At 37.4% G+C, this 16915-nt stretch overlaps 1 protein-coding gene and 1 long non-coding RNA gene across 14 annotated transcripts in view; one reads left to right on the top strand and one right to left on the bottom strand.

Annotated features, from left to right (window-relative positions):
• Nucleotides 1-16915, bottom strand: part of LOC125752597 (uncharacterized) — a 43278-nt gene that overhangs the window by 7901 nt on the left and 18462 nt on the right. The window lies entirely within an intron of this gene.
• CHD8 (chromodomain helicase DNA binding protein 8) overlaps nucleotides 1-16915 on the top strand; it is a 62103-nt gene that overhangs the window by 27072 nt on the left and 18116 nt on the right. For 10 of the 12 annotated variants that reach the window (XM_035699466.2, XM_035699469.2, XM_035699463.2 and 7 more), the window contains 11 exons: nucleotides 4685-4867; nucleotides 4948-5016; nucleotides 5368-5423; nucleotides 5941-6058; nucleotides 9536-9619; nucleotides 9697-9726; nucleotides 12103-12240; nucleotides 14227-14348; nucleotides 14492-14735; nucleotides 15554-15730; nucleotides 16752-16895. In XM_035699466.2, coding sequence (XP_035555359.1) covers nucleotides 4685-4867; nucleotides 4948-5016; nucleotides 5368-5423; nucleotides 5941-6058; nucleotides 9536-9619; nucleotides 9697-9726; nucleotides 12103-12240; nucleotides 14227-14348; nucleotides 14492-14735; nucleotides 15554-15730; nucleotides 16752-16895 — 1365 coding nt within the window. The remainder of the gene's footprint in view (nucleotides 1-4684; nucleotides 4868-4947; nucleotides 5017-5367; nucleotides 5424-5940; nucleotides 6059-9535; nucleotides 9620-9696; nucleotides 9727-12102; nucleotides 12241-14226; nucleotides 14349-14491; nucleotides 14736-15553; nucleotides 15731-16751; nucleotides 16896-16915) is intronic. The other 2 variants (XM_049094563.1, XM_035699467.2) reach the window with 1 other exon arrangement.

Genomic DNA, 16915 nt, shown 5'->3' with positions numbered 1-16915 from the left:
CCAAATGTAAATCTTGAAATCATGAACTTCCTATAAAACATGTATGGATTTTTAAAATAATTATCAGGTAGGTTAGATCTTTCTAAGAGGGTATTAAAATTTGGAATTCATAAATGGAACAATTGATACATTTGACTATACAAAAATTCTGCACGTATAACAGAAAATCTACAAATAACATAATGGTTAAGAGCTTAAACTCTGAAGCAAGAATTCCTTGGTTCTCCACTCTACTATTTACTAATGTTGTCACTTCAGGCAAGTTTATTTAACCTCTTGGTGCCCCAGTTTCCTTATCTCTCAAATGCAGATAATAATGCCTACCAAGTAGAGTGATTAGGACGATTAAATGGAAGCATTTATTAAACACATAGAACAGTACTTAGCTCATGGTAAGTGAGTATAGAAAGAGTTTTATATGTGTATGTTAAATGAAATAAAGGGTTAAATTGTTAAATAATCAAAAGACAAACTGAAGGCAAATCTTTGTAATACAAGAAATACAAATTTTAAAAGGTGATGTATTAGTTTGCTAGGGTTGCTTGCCATAATAAAATGCCACAGACTGTGGCTTAAACAGCAGAAATTTATCTTCTCACAATTCTGAAAACTAGAAGTCCAAGATCAGGGGGACAGCAGATTTGGTTACCTCAGACCTCTGCCCTTGGCTTGTAGATGGCTGCTTTCTTACTATGGCGTTACATTGGTGTTTTCTCAGTGCAAACATCCCTAGTGTCTTTCTATGTGTCCAAATGTCCTCTTATAAGGATACCATTCAAGTTGAAATAGGGCTCACCCTACCAGCCTCATTTTAACTCCATCACCTCTCTAATGCTCTGTCTCCAAATACAGTCACATTCTGAAGTACTAGGGATTAGGGTTTCAACATAAGAACTTGGGGGGGGGGGGGGGGTTGGGGCACCTGAGTGGCTCAGTTGGTTAAGTGTCTGCCTTCAGCTCAGGTCATGATCCCAGGTCCTGCAACCAAGCCCATTGTTAGGTTCCCTGCCCAGCGGGGAGTCAGCTTCTCCTCCCTGGATCCCCCACCCAGTGTGTGCATGCTCTCTCTCTCTCTCTCTCTCACTCTTAAATAAATAAAATCTTTAAAAAATAATAATTTTAGGGGGCATAAGTCAGCCCATAAAAAGTGGTAATGCCAGTGTTGACAGTGGAGTTAAGGAACCAGATCTTTCACCCAGTTGATGGGAACATTGAGGCAATCTTTTTGGCAAGTCAGTATTTCAATATGTAATAAAATTTTAAATATCAATACCCTTGGACTTAGTGATTCTGCACATAGGGAACTCTCAAAAGTATGATATGATGCAAATGTATTGCAGCAATATTTGCAATAGCAAAATTCTGAAAATCCACAGGATAGAAAACTGCATGGCAGTTAAAAAGAACAAAGTAGAGGGGTGCCTAGCTGGCTCAGTCAGTAGAGGATGCAACTGTTGGATCTTGGGATTGTGAGATCAAGCTCCACATTGGATGTAGAAATTACTTAAAAACAAACTAATAATAATAAAAAAATAAATAACTGCAAATCCGTTCTCCTATTGATGGACATTTGGGTTGTTTCAAATTTGGCCCTATTATGAACAGCTGCAGTGAACAGTCTTAGTAGTACTTCATGGGCACAGATTTTCATTTCTCCTAGCTAAATCTAAGGAATAGGATTGATAGACTATAGGGTAGTTGCACATATAAACATTATAACTCTGTAAGAATCTGCCAACTTCCAAAGTGATTGTGTCATTTTACGTTTTCGCCAGTAATGAGAGTTCCAGTTCCACATCTTCAGTATTTGGGGTTATCAACGACCCCATTTTTTCAAAATAATTCTGTAGTATTCCATATTTAGACTATACTGTTATTTATTTATTTATATATATATACCATACTGTTTTTAACCAGTCCTCCATTAATGGGCATTTAGGTTTTCTCTGGTCTTCTGCCACTACAGGTAATGAATGCTACAAAGATTTGTATACATGTGCAAATTTATCTGTAGGATATCTTTGAAGTGGAATTTCTGGACCCAAAGGGTATCGTCAGATTTTCTTTTATGGAGGTTATGCCAGTTTGTACTCTGAACAACAATGTATAAGTTCCTCTTTCAATATATGATCAGACTTTCTGATTTTTACCAGTCTGTTAGGTGTGTGTGGGGGGAGTTATTTCAGTTTATTTTTCATTTGCAGTTGTAATTATTTACTGTATTATGAATGTGAGTGTCTTTTTACATTTAAAGCCAGTTTTCTTCCCTAAGTGTTAAGTGTCTATTCATGTTATTTGCCCATCTTTTTGACATGTTATGAAGCTTTTTCTTAGTTATTCAAAATAATCCTATGCTTAGGAAATGGATCATTTGGTGTTTTCCTCCTCAGTTTATTATTTGTCTCAACTTTTTTATGATATAGTCTCTCAAATTTTTTGCAAGGTAAAATTGGTCAATTTCCTTTCCTACTATTAGATTATAAAAAATACTTCCATGCTTGCTATCGGAAAAATGTTACATCTTTTTTAAGATTTTTGAAATCTTTTATGTAATTTAGTTTCTGTCAGCCTCTATGTGCCTAGCCATTTGTTTCCAATCCCATTTATAGAATAATCTACTTTTTCTTCACTGGTTAGAAGTGCTATTTTTATCATGTTCTATATCCACATAAGTATTTTAGTCTATATTTGGACATTATTTCATTGACCTGTTTATCTTTTCTTGGAGAAGTACCAATCTTTGTTAATTAGTGTAGATCTTTAGGGTCCTAATACCTAGTAAGGCCAAGCACAATTTTCCTATTTTTCTTGTTTTTGTTTTTGTTTTTTTTTAAAGATTTATTTATTTATTTATGATAGACACAGAGAGAGAGAAAGAGAGGCAGAGACACAGGCAGAGGGAGAAGCAGGCTCCACGCAGGGAGCCCGATGTGGGACTCGATCCCAAGACTCCAGGATCACGCCCTGGGCCAAAGGCAGGTGCCAAACCGCTGAGCCACCCAGGGATCCCTTTCTTGGTTATTCTTAAATGTTTATTTCTCTCTTTGATTTTTGGGATTAGCTTATCTAATTAAAAAGTTAATTTTCTTTTGTCATATTTATGTAAGGTATATAATTAGAACTAAGTCTTCTTTTTTTGTTGTTTTAAAGATATTTTTTTAAAAATCTTTTATTTATTTATTCATGAGAGACACAGAGAGAAAGAAAGAGGCAGAGACACCAGCAGAGAGAGAAGCAGGCCCCGTTCAGGTAGCCTGACATGAGACTCGATCCCAGGTCTCCAGGATCACTCCCTGGGCTGAAGGTGGCACTAAACCGCTGAGCCACCCGGGCTGCCCCTAGAACTAAGTCTTCTTATTGCAAAACAATGTATTTTATTATTTAGTCAAGTCTTCTTTAAGTCCTTCTGGAGTGTTTTAAAGTTTTCTTCATATAGATTTTATATATTTCTTACTAAATTTAATTCTTTAGATAAGTGATCTTTTTGTTTTCATATATAGAATCTTTCATTATATTTTATGACTCAGTCTACATATGAACAGTTTTTTTTTTAAGATTTTATTTATTTGACAGAGAGTGAGAGAGCACAAGAAGGGGGAGCAGCAGAGGGAGAGGTAGAAGCAGATGCCCCGTACAGCAGGGAGCCAGATAAGGGGCTGGTTCCCAGGATCCTGGGATCATGATCTGAACTGAGGGCAGACCCTCAACAAACTGAGCCACCCAGGCAACCTAAGAATGCTATTTTTAACAATTGATTTTATGCCAGGGAAGTGTGCTTAATTTCAATAGTTCTGTGTCTAGTAATTCATTTAATTTGTTTGGGTTTCACAGGGATATAATCATGATTGAAAAACAATTTTATCTCCCTATCCTTCCCAGTTTTGTATCATGAGCTGCAAAGTAGTCCTTAAATTACTTAGTTAAAAAATATTTTACTTGGGATGCCTGGGTGGCTCAGTTGGTTGAGCTTCTGATTCTTGGTTTTGGCTCAGGTCATGATCTCGGGGTTGTGAGATTGAGCCCCAAGTCCAGCTCTGTGCTCACTGTGGAGTATGCTTGACATTTTCTCCTTCTCCTTCTGCCCCTCCTCCCACTGGTGTGCACACATGTACACACACTCACGTGCTTTCTCTCTCTCTAAATTAAATAAAACCTTAAAAAAAATGTTTACTCAACCACTTGAAAGAATAATGTAAATCTAAAATGTCTTGATACGGAAAACCTAAGAAGTATTGTTAATAAAAATAAGTAAGTAGCAGAACAATACTGTAATCATATAGTATGATTCTATTTATTAAAACAAAGAAAACTTTAGAACTAAAACAAAAAACCAAAGTTAGTAACAAAACATCTACACCCTTGAACTTATGGAAAGCACATTGCACCCTGCAGGTTGAGTCCTATTTCATTTTACCAGAGCTTCTTCACAGTAGTACCCGGGTTGCTTTCAGCTGGGTTCTGGTTCTTGATAAAAACAATTCAGCAAGTTAATATGTATTTGGTACATAAAGTAAATTATATGGCTTGATATTGCATAATTTGATAAATAAGCTCTTTATCTTTCTGGCTTGATTTTTCATAGAGATTTTGGAGTAAAATCTAAGTATGTGACTATAGGCAAATAGTTTTGAAGGTTTTCTCTCTGAGAGACCTACACAGTTCTTTACCATTCTTGCCTCTACAGAAAAGACGCTCAAACCGCCAAGTTAAGCGAAAAAAATATACAGAGGATCTGGATATAAAGATCACAGATGATGAAGAAGAAGAAGAAGTGGATGTAACTGGTCCAATAAAAACTGAGCCTATCCTCCCTGAACCAGTGCAGGAACCAGATGGCGAGACTCTGCCTTCCATGCAGTTCTTTGTGGTAAGCTGAGAACTTAAGCAGTATGAGTGGTTGTTCTGCTCCTCGCAGTCTGTGTTGACTGACTGCATTTTTTGCTACAGGAGAATCCCAGTGAAGAAGATGCAGCCATAGTAGACAAAGTGCTTTCTATGCGGATTGTGAAGAAGGAGGTGAGGCTATAACCTTTAATGTCAGCCCATAATGCTGCATTCACTCTATTTAATAAACATCTTTGGATGTTAGGATAGATTACTACAGTGTAATCATGAGATGGTGGAGGAAGTTAGCTAGAAATAGGAACTGTCTTACTGTCTCTTGTTTTGCTTATTGGTTTAAAATAGATAAAGGCTTATTTTCTACAGCCATCAGATCTCTTATTTCGGAGTACTAGATTAGTTCTTTAACCCCTCAGTGATATATTCTAGGGACATTGGTATGAAGCTCTGCCATGAATAGTGAAAATTAAAGGTTCTTCCTTTGACAGATAAGGTTATTAATAACTATAATTTCTTTCTTCTCAGCTTCCTTCTGGACAGTATACTGAGGCAGAAGAATTCTTTGTCAAGTACAAGAACTAGTATGTGATCTGTGCAAAAAGCTTTTCACCCTAAATTCCACAGGGTTGTAAAAAGTTCTCCTGTATAGTCTATCCCGGGTGGGAATGTATCCCCTTTTAATAGTCTCCTAGCCCAAATTGTTGTTTTCATTGAGGAAAATGTCTATTCAAAGAAAAGTTTAGGAATTGGCATGACTCTTCTATTTCCCAGCAGGAAGGTGGGGTAAGGGGTGGTTCCTGATAAAATCCCTTGTGATGTTCTCTATACCTTAGTCTAATGTTAAGACTTTGCTACTCAGAATGTGGTCAGTGAACCAACAGAATTAGTGTCATTTGGGTGCTTGTTAGAAATGTGAACTTTCATTCCTGCCCCAGATCAGGTGTTTGTATCCAAAATCAAGCTTAAGAAACACTAACCTAGGAGTCTGTCTCCCCGCTTAAGTATGTTGTACTCATTTTGCCTACTTCTGGCTATCCCCAAATCTAGCCTACCAGTTCTTTTTCTCACACCATGACTGGCTATTTCCATCCCCTTCAGCTCCTATCTACACTGTGAATGGGCCACCATCTCCCAACTAGAGAAGGATAAAAGGATCCATCAAAAACTAAAGCGCTTCAAAACCAAAATGGCTCAGATGAGACACTTCTTCCACGAGGTAATTAGGAATAGGTATCGCCTATCATTTATTTCATAGAAGCATAAATTTACTGGGGTTATCCATCTTGACTGATTATTCAAGATTTGTAATTGGGACACCTGGGTGGCTGGCTAGTGGTTGAGCCTCTGTCTTCGGCTCAGGGCATGATCTCAGAATCCGGGATCGAGTCCCACATCAGGCTCCCTGCAGGGAGCCTGCTTCTACCTCTGCCTGTGTCTCTGCCTCTCTCTGTGTCTCTCTCACGAATAAATAAATCTTAAAAAAAAAAAAGATTAGTAATTGCTTTGCATATATGGGTATGAAGTCTTAATTTTGATCACTGGACTTTCCTTACTTAATTACCCATGCTTTCGTTTTAGCAGGTCTTAATGTGGTCTTTTTATAAGTTATTAGGATATTTTGGTATTGACTTGCTCAGTGTTCATGGAAATATTTTCAAGATGGATTTTTAAACTGACCACTGATCCACTTGAGGCTTTCTTCTAATGTTAGTCTGTAGCAGTTGGTGGTATCTGTAGGTATAAGCTATCGTATTGTTAGGAAAAAACATTTATTTTCAAAAATTTCTAATCTAGTATAACAAGAGATGGTGATAAAGGAGTGTTAATTTCCCAAATCCATTTTTGCTACTGATTAAACACTAGGGCATGCATAAAGGTCTCTTGAGCCATATTTTAACTGTCCATTTTGCTTTGAAGGCTTTGTGCACATATATGTCTTTGCCAAACTGGGATTTTTCATCTTTATTATAATATAAAACTGGGTGCCTTGAGAAGACAGATTGTTTTTCAAAGTTTGTTAGAGCTAAAGGGGAAAAGGTACAGTAAGAAAGATTGAGGGAAGGAAGGAACTAAATGCATAGTTTTAGCAAAAAACTGGAGAGGGCAAGTAGGACTATGTAGTTTTATAATTTTCTTTTTATATGAAAATAATCGGGTTGTATTTTTTCATCTATGTTCTTTTAAAGCATAATTTGTGAAATGTACAATGAAACTGTAATCTCCTTCCAGCTGATATTTTAGATGTATAATTCATGACTGTTGAACCAATCTTTGCTAACTCGTGCCAATTAAATCTCCATATATAGGTAGACCATTTAACCAAATCATTCATTTATTCATCCTTTATTATGTACTAGTCTCTATGGAGAACAAACCAGACATGGTCTGTGTTCTCATGCAGCTCACTGTCTAATTGAAGAGAGAAATATTAAAAAGTAATTCAAATTGTGATAAGTGCCTAAAAAGAAAGAGCACAAGGGGGAGGGGAAGGAAACACGTACTTTGGATAATTAGGGAAGACTTCTCTGAGAATTGAATTATGAATAGGAGGAAGGCCATGAACTCATGTAAATAATACCACTGACATGGGGGACAGTATATATGAAGGCTCTGAGACAAGCTGAGGAACTGAAAGACAGTGCAGTTGATGAACAAAAGAGAGTGAATGGTCCAAAATGATATCAGAAATTTAGGCAAGCAGGTGCATACAGACCTTTTAAGTAGTTGGGTTTTAGTTTTGTTTTTATTCTAGGTGCAAAGGAAAATGGTTACATTACCTAAAACAGTTCAAAAACATAATCCAGTGTTCACTTTTAAAAGATCACCTAGACTTTGGAGAATGGATTGAAGAAGAGGAAGCACAAAAGTATGATGAGCAGTAAGGAAGCAGTTGAAGATTTTTAAGTAGGAAATATTGTGGCTTAGAAGAGTGGTTTCAAGTGGATAGAATGGATGGATTAGAATTGACAGGACTTGGTGTGATGGCTTATATAAACAGGTTTGTGGTCCGAGCAAATGAGTTGAGATGGGATCATTTATTAAAGTGTGGAAAATGGGGATCCTTGGGTGGCGCAGCGGTTTGGCGCCTGCCTTTGGCCCAGGGTGCGGTCCTGGAGACCTGGGATCGAATCCCACGTCGGGCTCCCGGTGCATGGAGCCTGCTTCTCCCTCTGCCTGTGTCTCTGCCTCTCTCTCTCTCACTGTGTGCCTATCATAAATAAATAAAAGTTTAAAAAAAAAAAAAAAAAAAAAAAAAAAAGTGTGGAAAATGTTAAAAGCAGCCAATATGGGGAAAGTCAAGAATTTAGACTGTGTTAACTTTAAAATTCCTTAACACATCTCTAGCAAGCAGATACATATACAAATCTCGATTTTTCAGGCTGCAATTAAAATTTGGATTTTATCATATAAATAGTTATTAAAACCTTAATAATGGCTAAAGTCACAGTGGGGGGGGGCAGGAATTTCTATACATTCTGATCTATATTTTCTTGTTAAAGTTCTTTAAAAAAAAAAAAAAAATTCTTTCTATAATAGAATGGATATAAGCCCAGAACCAAGGCTTAAGGATTCTCCAAATTTAGAGGTCCAGGTGAAGGAGAAGAAACTGTATGCCAGAATGTCAGGAGAAAGATTAGGAAAAAGATAAATCACAAAAAATAAGGGGAAAAGATGTCTTAAGAAAGAAGAATGTTTTCCTTAAAGTTTCTTTGAGACCTTTCTTTGGAGCCTGGATTATTTATTTTCAGATACCACCCAAAGTTGGATACCAGTGACTTAGAAGAAAAATAACCAGCGAAGGTGATCAAGAGTTGACAAAAACCAAAATAAAGGGCGCAGGGCTACTGATGAGAGTATAGTGTATCAGAAAAGCCAAGGGAAGACAGTGCTTAAAGGAGAGAATTAGGAATTGTGGAATACTTTATACAGGTAAAGTGAGATGAAGACAGAAATGTTTCGTTATATTTGGCAATTTGGGATCATTAATGACCTTGACAAGAGTAGTTTAGTTGTGTGAAAGAAGTAGAAGGAAGAGTGGAATGGATGGACAGTGGAGGTGATGACATGGAGAGCTACCTTGTGTTTAAAACTGTTGGGGGCAGCCTTGGTGGCCCAGCGGTTTAGCACCGCCTTCAGCCTGGGGTGTGATCCTGGAGACCCGGGATCGAGTCCCATGTTGGTCTCCCTGCATGGAGCCTGCTTCTCCCTCTGCCTGTCTCTCTGCCTCTCTCTCCCTGTGTCTGTCATTTATAAATAAAATCTTAAAAAAAAAAACAAAAAACTGTTGGGACAGTTTGGGTATGAAAGCAGAACAGAAAAAGTAGTTGCAAGCAGATAAGAATAAAAGAGGTCTTTTTAAGATGTGAAATAGTAGAGTACGTTGGTGTGTTTATGGAAATTTCCAGTAGGGAGGGATTCCTAAGAAGATGAGAAGGGATGGAATCCAGAGCATGTATGGAGAGACTAGCCTCTGTTAGGAGACACTTGCTCTGGTAATAGTTGAGAAGATGGGTGCAGGCTTAGGTAAGTTTTTAGCATTTGGTATTGTAGAAATTGGGAACTCCCTGGTGAAGGTGTCTTTTAAAGAAAAAAAAAATTTCGAAGTAAGATCATCACGTAAAGGTGGAGTGGAAGATTGGGTTTACTGGACAGTGGTCTTTTGATCTTATTGATTGTTTCATAACTCCTCTAGGATGAAGAGCCCTTCAATCCAGACTATGTAGAGGTGGATAGGATATTGGATGAGTCTCACAGTATTGACAAGGACAATGGAGAGGTGAGTTGGGAGCATGGAAGAACACTAAAGGTCTCATAGATTTCTACTGGTTTTCTTGCCTATCCTTTATTTTTCAGATATGGCTGAAAAATCCCTTGGACAAAAAGGTATTTTTAAGTTTTTCTGAGATCTCCTTAGAATGATATTGGGAAGATAAGGGAATAGGGAGAGAGGCTAAAAGGAAAGCTTCCCATAAAGTCAGACATCCTGGAGCTTCATTTATAAATACCAGGAGCTGTATTAACAAGTACTTCTTCACTTTGATCTTGTTTTCTTTTAGATTTTACATAGGAGACCCCGACATTCAGTTAAGGGTGATAGAAGGGGGGAGGCATAGGGATACTTCACAAATCTCCGCATTTATAAATATAAAATGCCTGCACAGACTCCTAGCTTTCTCCATGTTGTTGAGAATTATTTTTTGGACTTACCATCAGTTAAATGCATCTTTATCATTAAAACCAACCTATTGCATTTGACTGTACTTTTAAGCAGATTGTGAGATCCTATTCCCACAGTTTCAGATTCAGTTGGTCTCTGGGTAAGACCCAGAGATCTGTATTTTTAAGTTGGTTCTCCAAGGGATTCTTAGGCATAGCTTGATTTCAGAATCACTGCTAGCAGATTTTACACATGCTAAAACACCTACTGATACAGCTTCATAAATCACTTTCATTTTCCAAATAAGAGTTGTGAAGATCTAAGCCATAGTGAATTCAACATGGCTCTTTTAAATTTATTTCAAACTTACTTAGACTGTGAACCATCATCATTCACTTTTTTTTTTTTTTTTTCACTTCAAGTAGCAGTTCTTGGTAGAGCCACATTTCATTAAGTGTTTGTCACCTCTGATGGTTGCTGCTTACCCAATAACCAATACAGAACACAACAGCCTTATTCAAATGTCATGCCAGGTGGTGAGCTAGGCTTACTTACAAGCTAAGTGGCACATTTCCATACATTATCCTTACAGGACCTAAGAATCCAAAGTCTTCCATCTGCAATTCCAAGTTTATTTTATAAGCCAATAGGGTCACTCAGAACCTTAGATGTCCAGGGCCTATTACAGTTCAGTGTCTGCAAATCTTGACAGGCATGCCTCAGATAACATATATTCTACTCTTTTGGGTTGGAGTGGGAGGAGTTACTGTTCATTGTTCATTAGCGGGAGTTGAGTGGGGAATGGACCAGTTATTAGAATGGACAGGTTAACTATTATTTAAATTCTTCTCATCATTTTCAGGATCTCGGCCTTTCAGCCTTAAAAATCTTACGCTCTCTACCAGCATACTTTTTACTCTTCCAAAAATAATTGATCTTTGGACTGTTGGAAATGACAAGACAGACGGAATGTTTTAGTTTCTTGGTACTATAACTTGTGCTCCCAATATTGGATAACAACATTCTGTGTACCCATTTTTTTCCCTCCCCAAATAAGTTTAATTTGTCATCCTTTTACATGACCTAATACTGGTAATCATTATTATAAATAATAAAGTCCTTGGAAAAGTAAGTTATGATGCTGGAAATGCCTGTCCTGGACAAATGGCTTTATGTAGAAACTGACCTGAGTCATTATAATAAAGAAAAAAGTAAAGAGCAACTAGATTAATACTAGGGATTCCTTGATCTGTGATTCTGTCAAGGTGCTTATATCTTTAGATTTCTTTGGCTGTTTTAAGGGTATTCTATGAATTGATAATAGAGATTCTTGTTGACTATACTAGGCCCATCTAATCCTTCTTGTTTCATATAAAAGAAAAATAGAAATGCCATCAGTGCAGTGATCATCTTGAGTAGTGATAAGAGGACCCATTTTGTCACTGTGCCATCACTTGGAGCAGAACACCTCCATAGAACGCAGTACTCTAGCTGAAGCTTCAGCACTTTCCTCTCTTCCCTCTTGTTACCTGTCTTCAGTGACACCTCTCCTAGTTATCTCTTAGCTCACAGGGAAATCTCTTTATTACCATATGACTGCTCTTTGAAGTAGCATCTGCATTCACAGTTACAGAAGCTCAGCTTATGGGTTTAATCTGTTCCTCACTTAGAAAAATAGCCTGGCTTCTACTCTTCCACTGTATTAAATTTGGTGCAAGGGCGGCAGAACAGAGCAGAACCGTATCTTTTAGTTTCAACCTAATTCAACATAATAAAGGAAAATTTTTATTTTATTTTTTTGCATTTGCTTGGTTGATGAGCATGATGTTTTAGTGCTTAGTGTTCTAGAAACTATAGGGTAGAACTCTACCTTTTAGAACAAATTCTGATAAATTGCCTGGAAAAATGATCAAAGCCAGGAATAGTATACAGTGTCTCAGCAGATGAGCCTATGGTTGGTGTTTCCAGCCTGCCTTTTTTTTTTTAAAGCATTTTTTACGTATTAACACTCTGTGATCTGATTCTGTAGTCAAATCTTACCCTTTAAACATAGCAGAGAATACAGAATCTGTTTATTAAGGCTTTAGCTTCTTCTCTCCTAGCCTGTGATTTACTACCTGGTGAAATGGTGCTCTCTGCCTTATGAGGATAGTACATGGGAGCTGAAAGAGGATGTTGATGAGGGCAAGATTCGAGAATTTAAACGGATCCAGTCAAGGCACCCAGAACTCAAAAGAGTGGTAAGTACATTTGAATTTAGAGTATAAAGCCTGTGTAGGCAATGATTTAATTTTTTATTTGTAGAAGTTTATGTTGTTTAGCTTTTTATTATGGAAATTTTCAAGCGTATACAAAAGTAAAAGAAATAATGTATCAACCACCCAACTTTAACAATTGACACACAATCTTTTTTCATGTATTTCTCTATTTACTCATTTTCCTATTTACCAGATTAATTAATAAAGTAATTTTAAAAGATTTTATTTATTTGAGAGAGAGAGAGCAAGCACAAGTGGGTGCGGGAGGACAAAGGGAGAAGGAGAAGTGGACTCCCCACATCTCCCCAGAGCAGGGAGCATGACATGGGGTTCGATCCTGGGACCCTAGGATCATGACTTGAGCTGAATGCAGACGCTTAACTGACTGAGCCATGTAGTCACCACCACCCCCCCGCCCCATTTACCAGATGATTTTAAAGCAAATCCCAGATTCCTTTATTTCATCTGTAAATATTTCAGTGTCTATGTTTAAAGGTTAATACAATTTTTACACCTGAGAAAATTTAATCATTTCTAAGTATCATGAAATAGCCAATACTATATATATTTCCCTGATCATCTTCTAATTTTTGTTAAAGTGCTTGGATTTTGAATAAAGGTTTATATATTGCTGTCAGTTAATGTGTCTCAAATGACTCTTAATTTTAGTTTTCCCCTCCATCTCCTCTCTCTTCTTTACAATTTCTCTTGAAGAAATCAGGTGGTTTGTTCTCTAGAGTTTTCCATAGTCTGAAGTTTACCAATTGCATCCCCATTGGAACCTTCTAACATGTTCTCTGTCCCTTATATTTTACATAAATGGTTAGATACAGAACAGTGCTGTCCACTGGAACTTTTTAGCACTGTGCTAATACAGTAGCCACTAGCTACATTTCAAATGCTCAGTAGTCACGTGTGGCTAGTGGCAGATCTAAAACATCATCATAGACACAGTTCCATTAGCTACCACTCTCCTAAATAAAGACTTCATCAAATGGGGAAGGGAGACCACTAAATTTACTTCATGGGTGATTCTATCAGGTTTTCTTTTGTGATATAAGCCATTTATGATCCATTGCCTCAGCTTATTCCTATAAGGATCTCAAAGATGTTATTTTAATTGTATCGTGTCTTTATTTACTAGCCAGAATTTTCTATAAAAAGAAATATGGGGAAAAAAAAACAAAAAACAAAAACAAAAAAAAAGAAATATGGGGATCCCTGGGTGGCGCAGCGGTTTAGCGCCTGCCTTTGGCCCAGGGCGCGATCCTGGAGACCCGGGATCGAATCCCATATCGGGCTCCTGGTTCATGGAGCCTGCTTCTCCCTCTGCCTGTGTCTCTGCCTCTCTCTCTCTCTCTCTGTGTGACTATCATAAATAAATAAAAATTAAAAAAAAAAAAGAAATATGATTCCCCTGCTATTTGGTTACTCTGAGGTACAGATGGTATAGGAAAGAAGGATAAATGCTTTTTTTCTCTCTTTATTCTCAGTTTTCAAAATAATGAAGTACTCTAGCATGCTCCAAAAGTGACCAGTGGGTTTTTCCTCTCTTGGTTTTCCTCTTTTTTTAGTTTTTTTTTTTTTTTTTTTAAAGTTTTTTTTTTTGTTTTTTTTTTATTTATGATAGTCACACACAGAGAGAGAGAGAGAGGCAGAGACACAGGCAGAGGGAGAAGCAGGCTCCATGCACCGGGAGCCCGATGTGGGATTCGATCCCGGGTCTCCAGGATCGCGCCCTGGGGTAAAGGCAGGCGCTAAACCGCTGCGCCACCCAGGGATCCCTTTTTTTAGTTTTTAAAACTTCATTTTAGTTTAAGCTTTATTATGAACTCATGAATTTGAATATATTTTAGACGTTTTCAACTCATGGTTTTGAATCAAAGTTTAACTACCAGAACTACCTAGTAAGTTTGCCTCGTTTTGTTAGTGGCTTCACCCCACTTACTCAGATTTTCTGTTTTGTAGAATCGTCCACAGGCAAGTGCCTGGAAGAAGTTGGAGCTGTCACATGAGTATAAAAACAGAAACCAGTTACGGGAATATCAGTTGGAAGGGGTCAACTGGCTGCTCTTTAATTGGTATAACAGGTACAGAAAAGAGTAGGCCCATGAAATGTAGGCTTGGTCTGGAATTACTTTATTTGTTCGCTGTTGAAACATTTCCTTTTTACGTACTTTTTAAAAGATGGTATCTTTTGACATGCTTTTCTTTTTCCATGATGAATCTTCAGGCAGAACTGTATCCTGGCTGATGAGATGGGACTGGGCAAAACTATCCAGTCCATTGCCTTCTTGCAGGAGGTATATAATGTGGGCATCCATGGCCCCTTCCTGGTCATTGCCCCACTGTCCACAATTACTAACTGGGAGCGAGAATTCAATACATGGACAGAAATGAACACTATTGTATACCATGGCAGTCTGGCAAGCCGTCAGATGATTCAGCAATATGAAATGTACTGCAAAGATTCACGGGTGAGTTGTAGATCATGGGAATGTAATGGTTTAGAGAGGCCAAGGTATTTGATACTTTAGAGGCTTTTATATGAATAAAAGACTTTTATTGAGGTTTCCTATGGTGATTTATGGCATTTTGTCTAGGTTGCATGGGAAATTTTTTCTTTAACTTTTGCTCTTTTAATCCAGTGGACATTTTGATCCAGTGGAAGTTCTGACTTTATTTATGAACACGTGTGTTTTAAATAAAGGTTTCATCAAGTATTGAGGTGATGAAATTAAGCCATTTTCTCTCTTTTTGTTTACATCTACTAAAATTTACATCAAGATTAGTTCCTTTTTCTATACAAATTTAAAAATAAAAATTTGAATTATTCATTCTTTTAATCATATTTTGCTGCTTTTAATTTTGTTAAACTGATTTAATTCTGTCCATTTTTAGACAGGAACAGATACTACCTATTTCACTTTCAGTTTTGTCTTGTATATTTCAACAGTGCCCAAATTTGTGGATTTCATTGTTAACTAACAAAAAAATCTAGGTCTGAGATACATGATGAGCTATGCATACAGCAGAGTCAAAATTGTCCAGCTTCATGCATTGAGGTCTGTCATTTTCCCAAGAAACTGAGTATCTTGAAGAGACATTGTATCTTATATTAAGTGATTTGGTACTACTTATCAGGAAGATAAACAGCAGCAGAGATGGGTGATGGTGCTGTTTATATTTCTTATTGAGCCTGCCTGAATATAGAAAAGAGAATGTGTAATGCAGAGGAGGTCACCATTTAGGTGCATATTAGGCCTTTTCTTAACTTTATTGCCTTCATGCTTAGGGGCGCCTCATCCCAGGCGCATACAAGTTTGATGCCCTGATCACCACTTTTGAGATGATTTTGTCAGACTGTCCTGAGCTTCGTGAGATTGAATGGCGGTGTGTCATCATTGATGAGGCCCATCGACTAAAGAACCGTAATTGCAAGCTGCTTGATAGCCTCAAGCACATGGACCTGGTGAGTACCTTACATTGACTTATGAGCAGAAACACCTGGAATTAAAAATAACCCTAATTCCCTGTGGAATTATATAACTTAGAAGAAAGAAAATCAGAATCTTAGTATTGGGTGGTGGGTATGGCCTTATGGGAATGGACATCTGAAAGTCATATTAAAGTCCTATAAATTTTAGAATTGAAAGGTAATTATATTTAGTAATTCTGACTTAGGTGGAGAGGTGAGATATTGTTTCAGTTACCTGGTGCTACATAACAAAATTCCAAAAACTTAATGTCTTTTTTTTTTTTTTTTTTCAAAAACTTAATGTCTTAAAACAACACCTATTACTTTATGATTCTCTAGTTCAGCAACTTGGGCTGGGCTCAGCTAGGCCATCACTCTTGTCTCTAGTCAGTAATGTGGCTGTAGCTGGCGATTGGTGGGCTCCTGGGTCATCTTCCACATGACCTGTCATCCTCCAGTAGGCCAGACTTTGCTTCTTAACATGATAAAGTCAGGGCAGTATCCAGAGAGGGCAAAGGCAGAAGTTGCAAGGCCTTTGAGGTATAGGCTCTGAAACTCACACAATATCACTTCTGCTACATTCTCTTTGTCAGAGCAAGCCACAAGGCAAGCCCAGATTCAAGGGGTGAACCTTGATAGGAGGAACTACAAAGAATTAATGGCCATATTTAATCCAGCACAGGTACATTCCCTAGACGGGGACATATTAGGATATCTGTGGGGACTTGAGTGTGGAAAGGCATATGTAATTGGAAAAAAATATATTTTGCATATTTATTTAATTGTAATACTATTTAAATTTTTGTTAAATATCAGGTGGGTTTTTTGTTTTGTTTTGTTTTGTGTTTATCAAAAGAGGGAGCAAGTGAAAGAAAACATAGTAATCTGGTCCATTCCCATAATTTGTATAGATAAAGAAATTAAAGCTAAAGTTATATACTTGATAGAAAACCCCAGAAGTCCTTTGTGTTTTTGAGTTTTACCTTTTGTTTCGTTTTGTTTTTTCCATTTCTAGGAACACAAAGTGCTACTCACGGGAACGCCATTGCAAAATACTGTGGAGGAACTGTTCAGCTTGCTTCATTTCTTGGAACCATCACAGTTTCCTTCGGAGTCAGAGTTCCTCAAGGACTTTGGAGATCTCAAGACAGAGGAACAGGTAGGAAGTCCATCTAGACA

Source organism: Canis lupus, chromosome 15 (genome assembly GCF_003254725.2).
Source record: "Canis lupus dingo isolate Sandy chromosome 15, ASM325472v2, whole genome shotgun sequence".
In the NCBI taxonomy this organism is placed as follows: Eukaryota; Metazoa; Chordata; class Mammalia; order Carnivora; family Canidae; genus Canis; species Canis lupus.
Note: the sequence above shows the minus strand (reverse complement) of the source record. Positions and strands in the feature narration are given on the sequence as shown.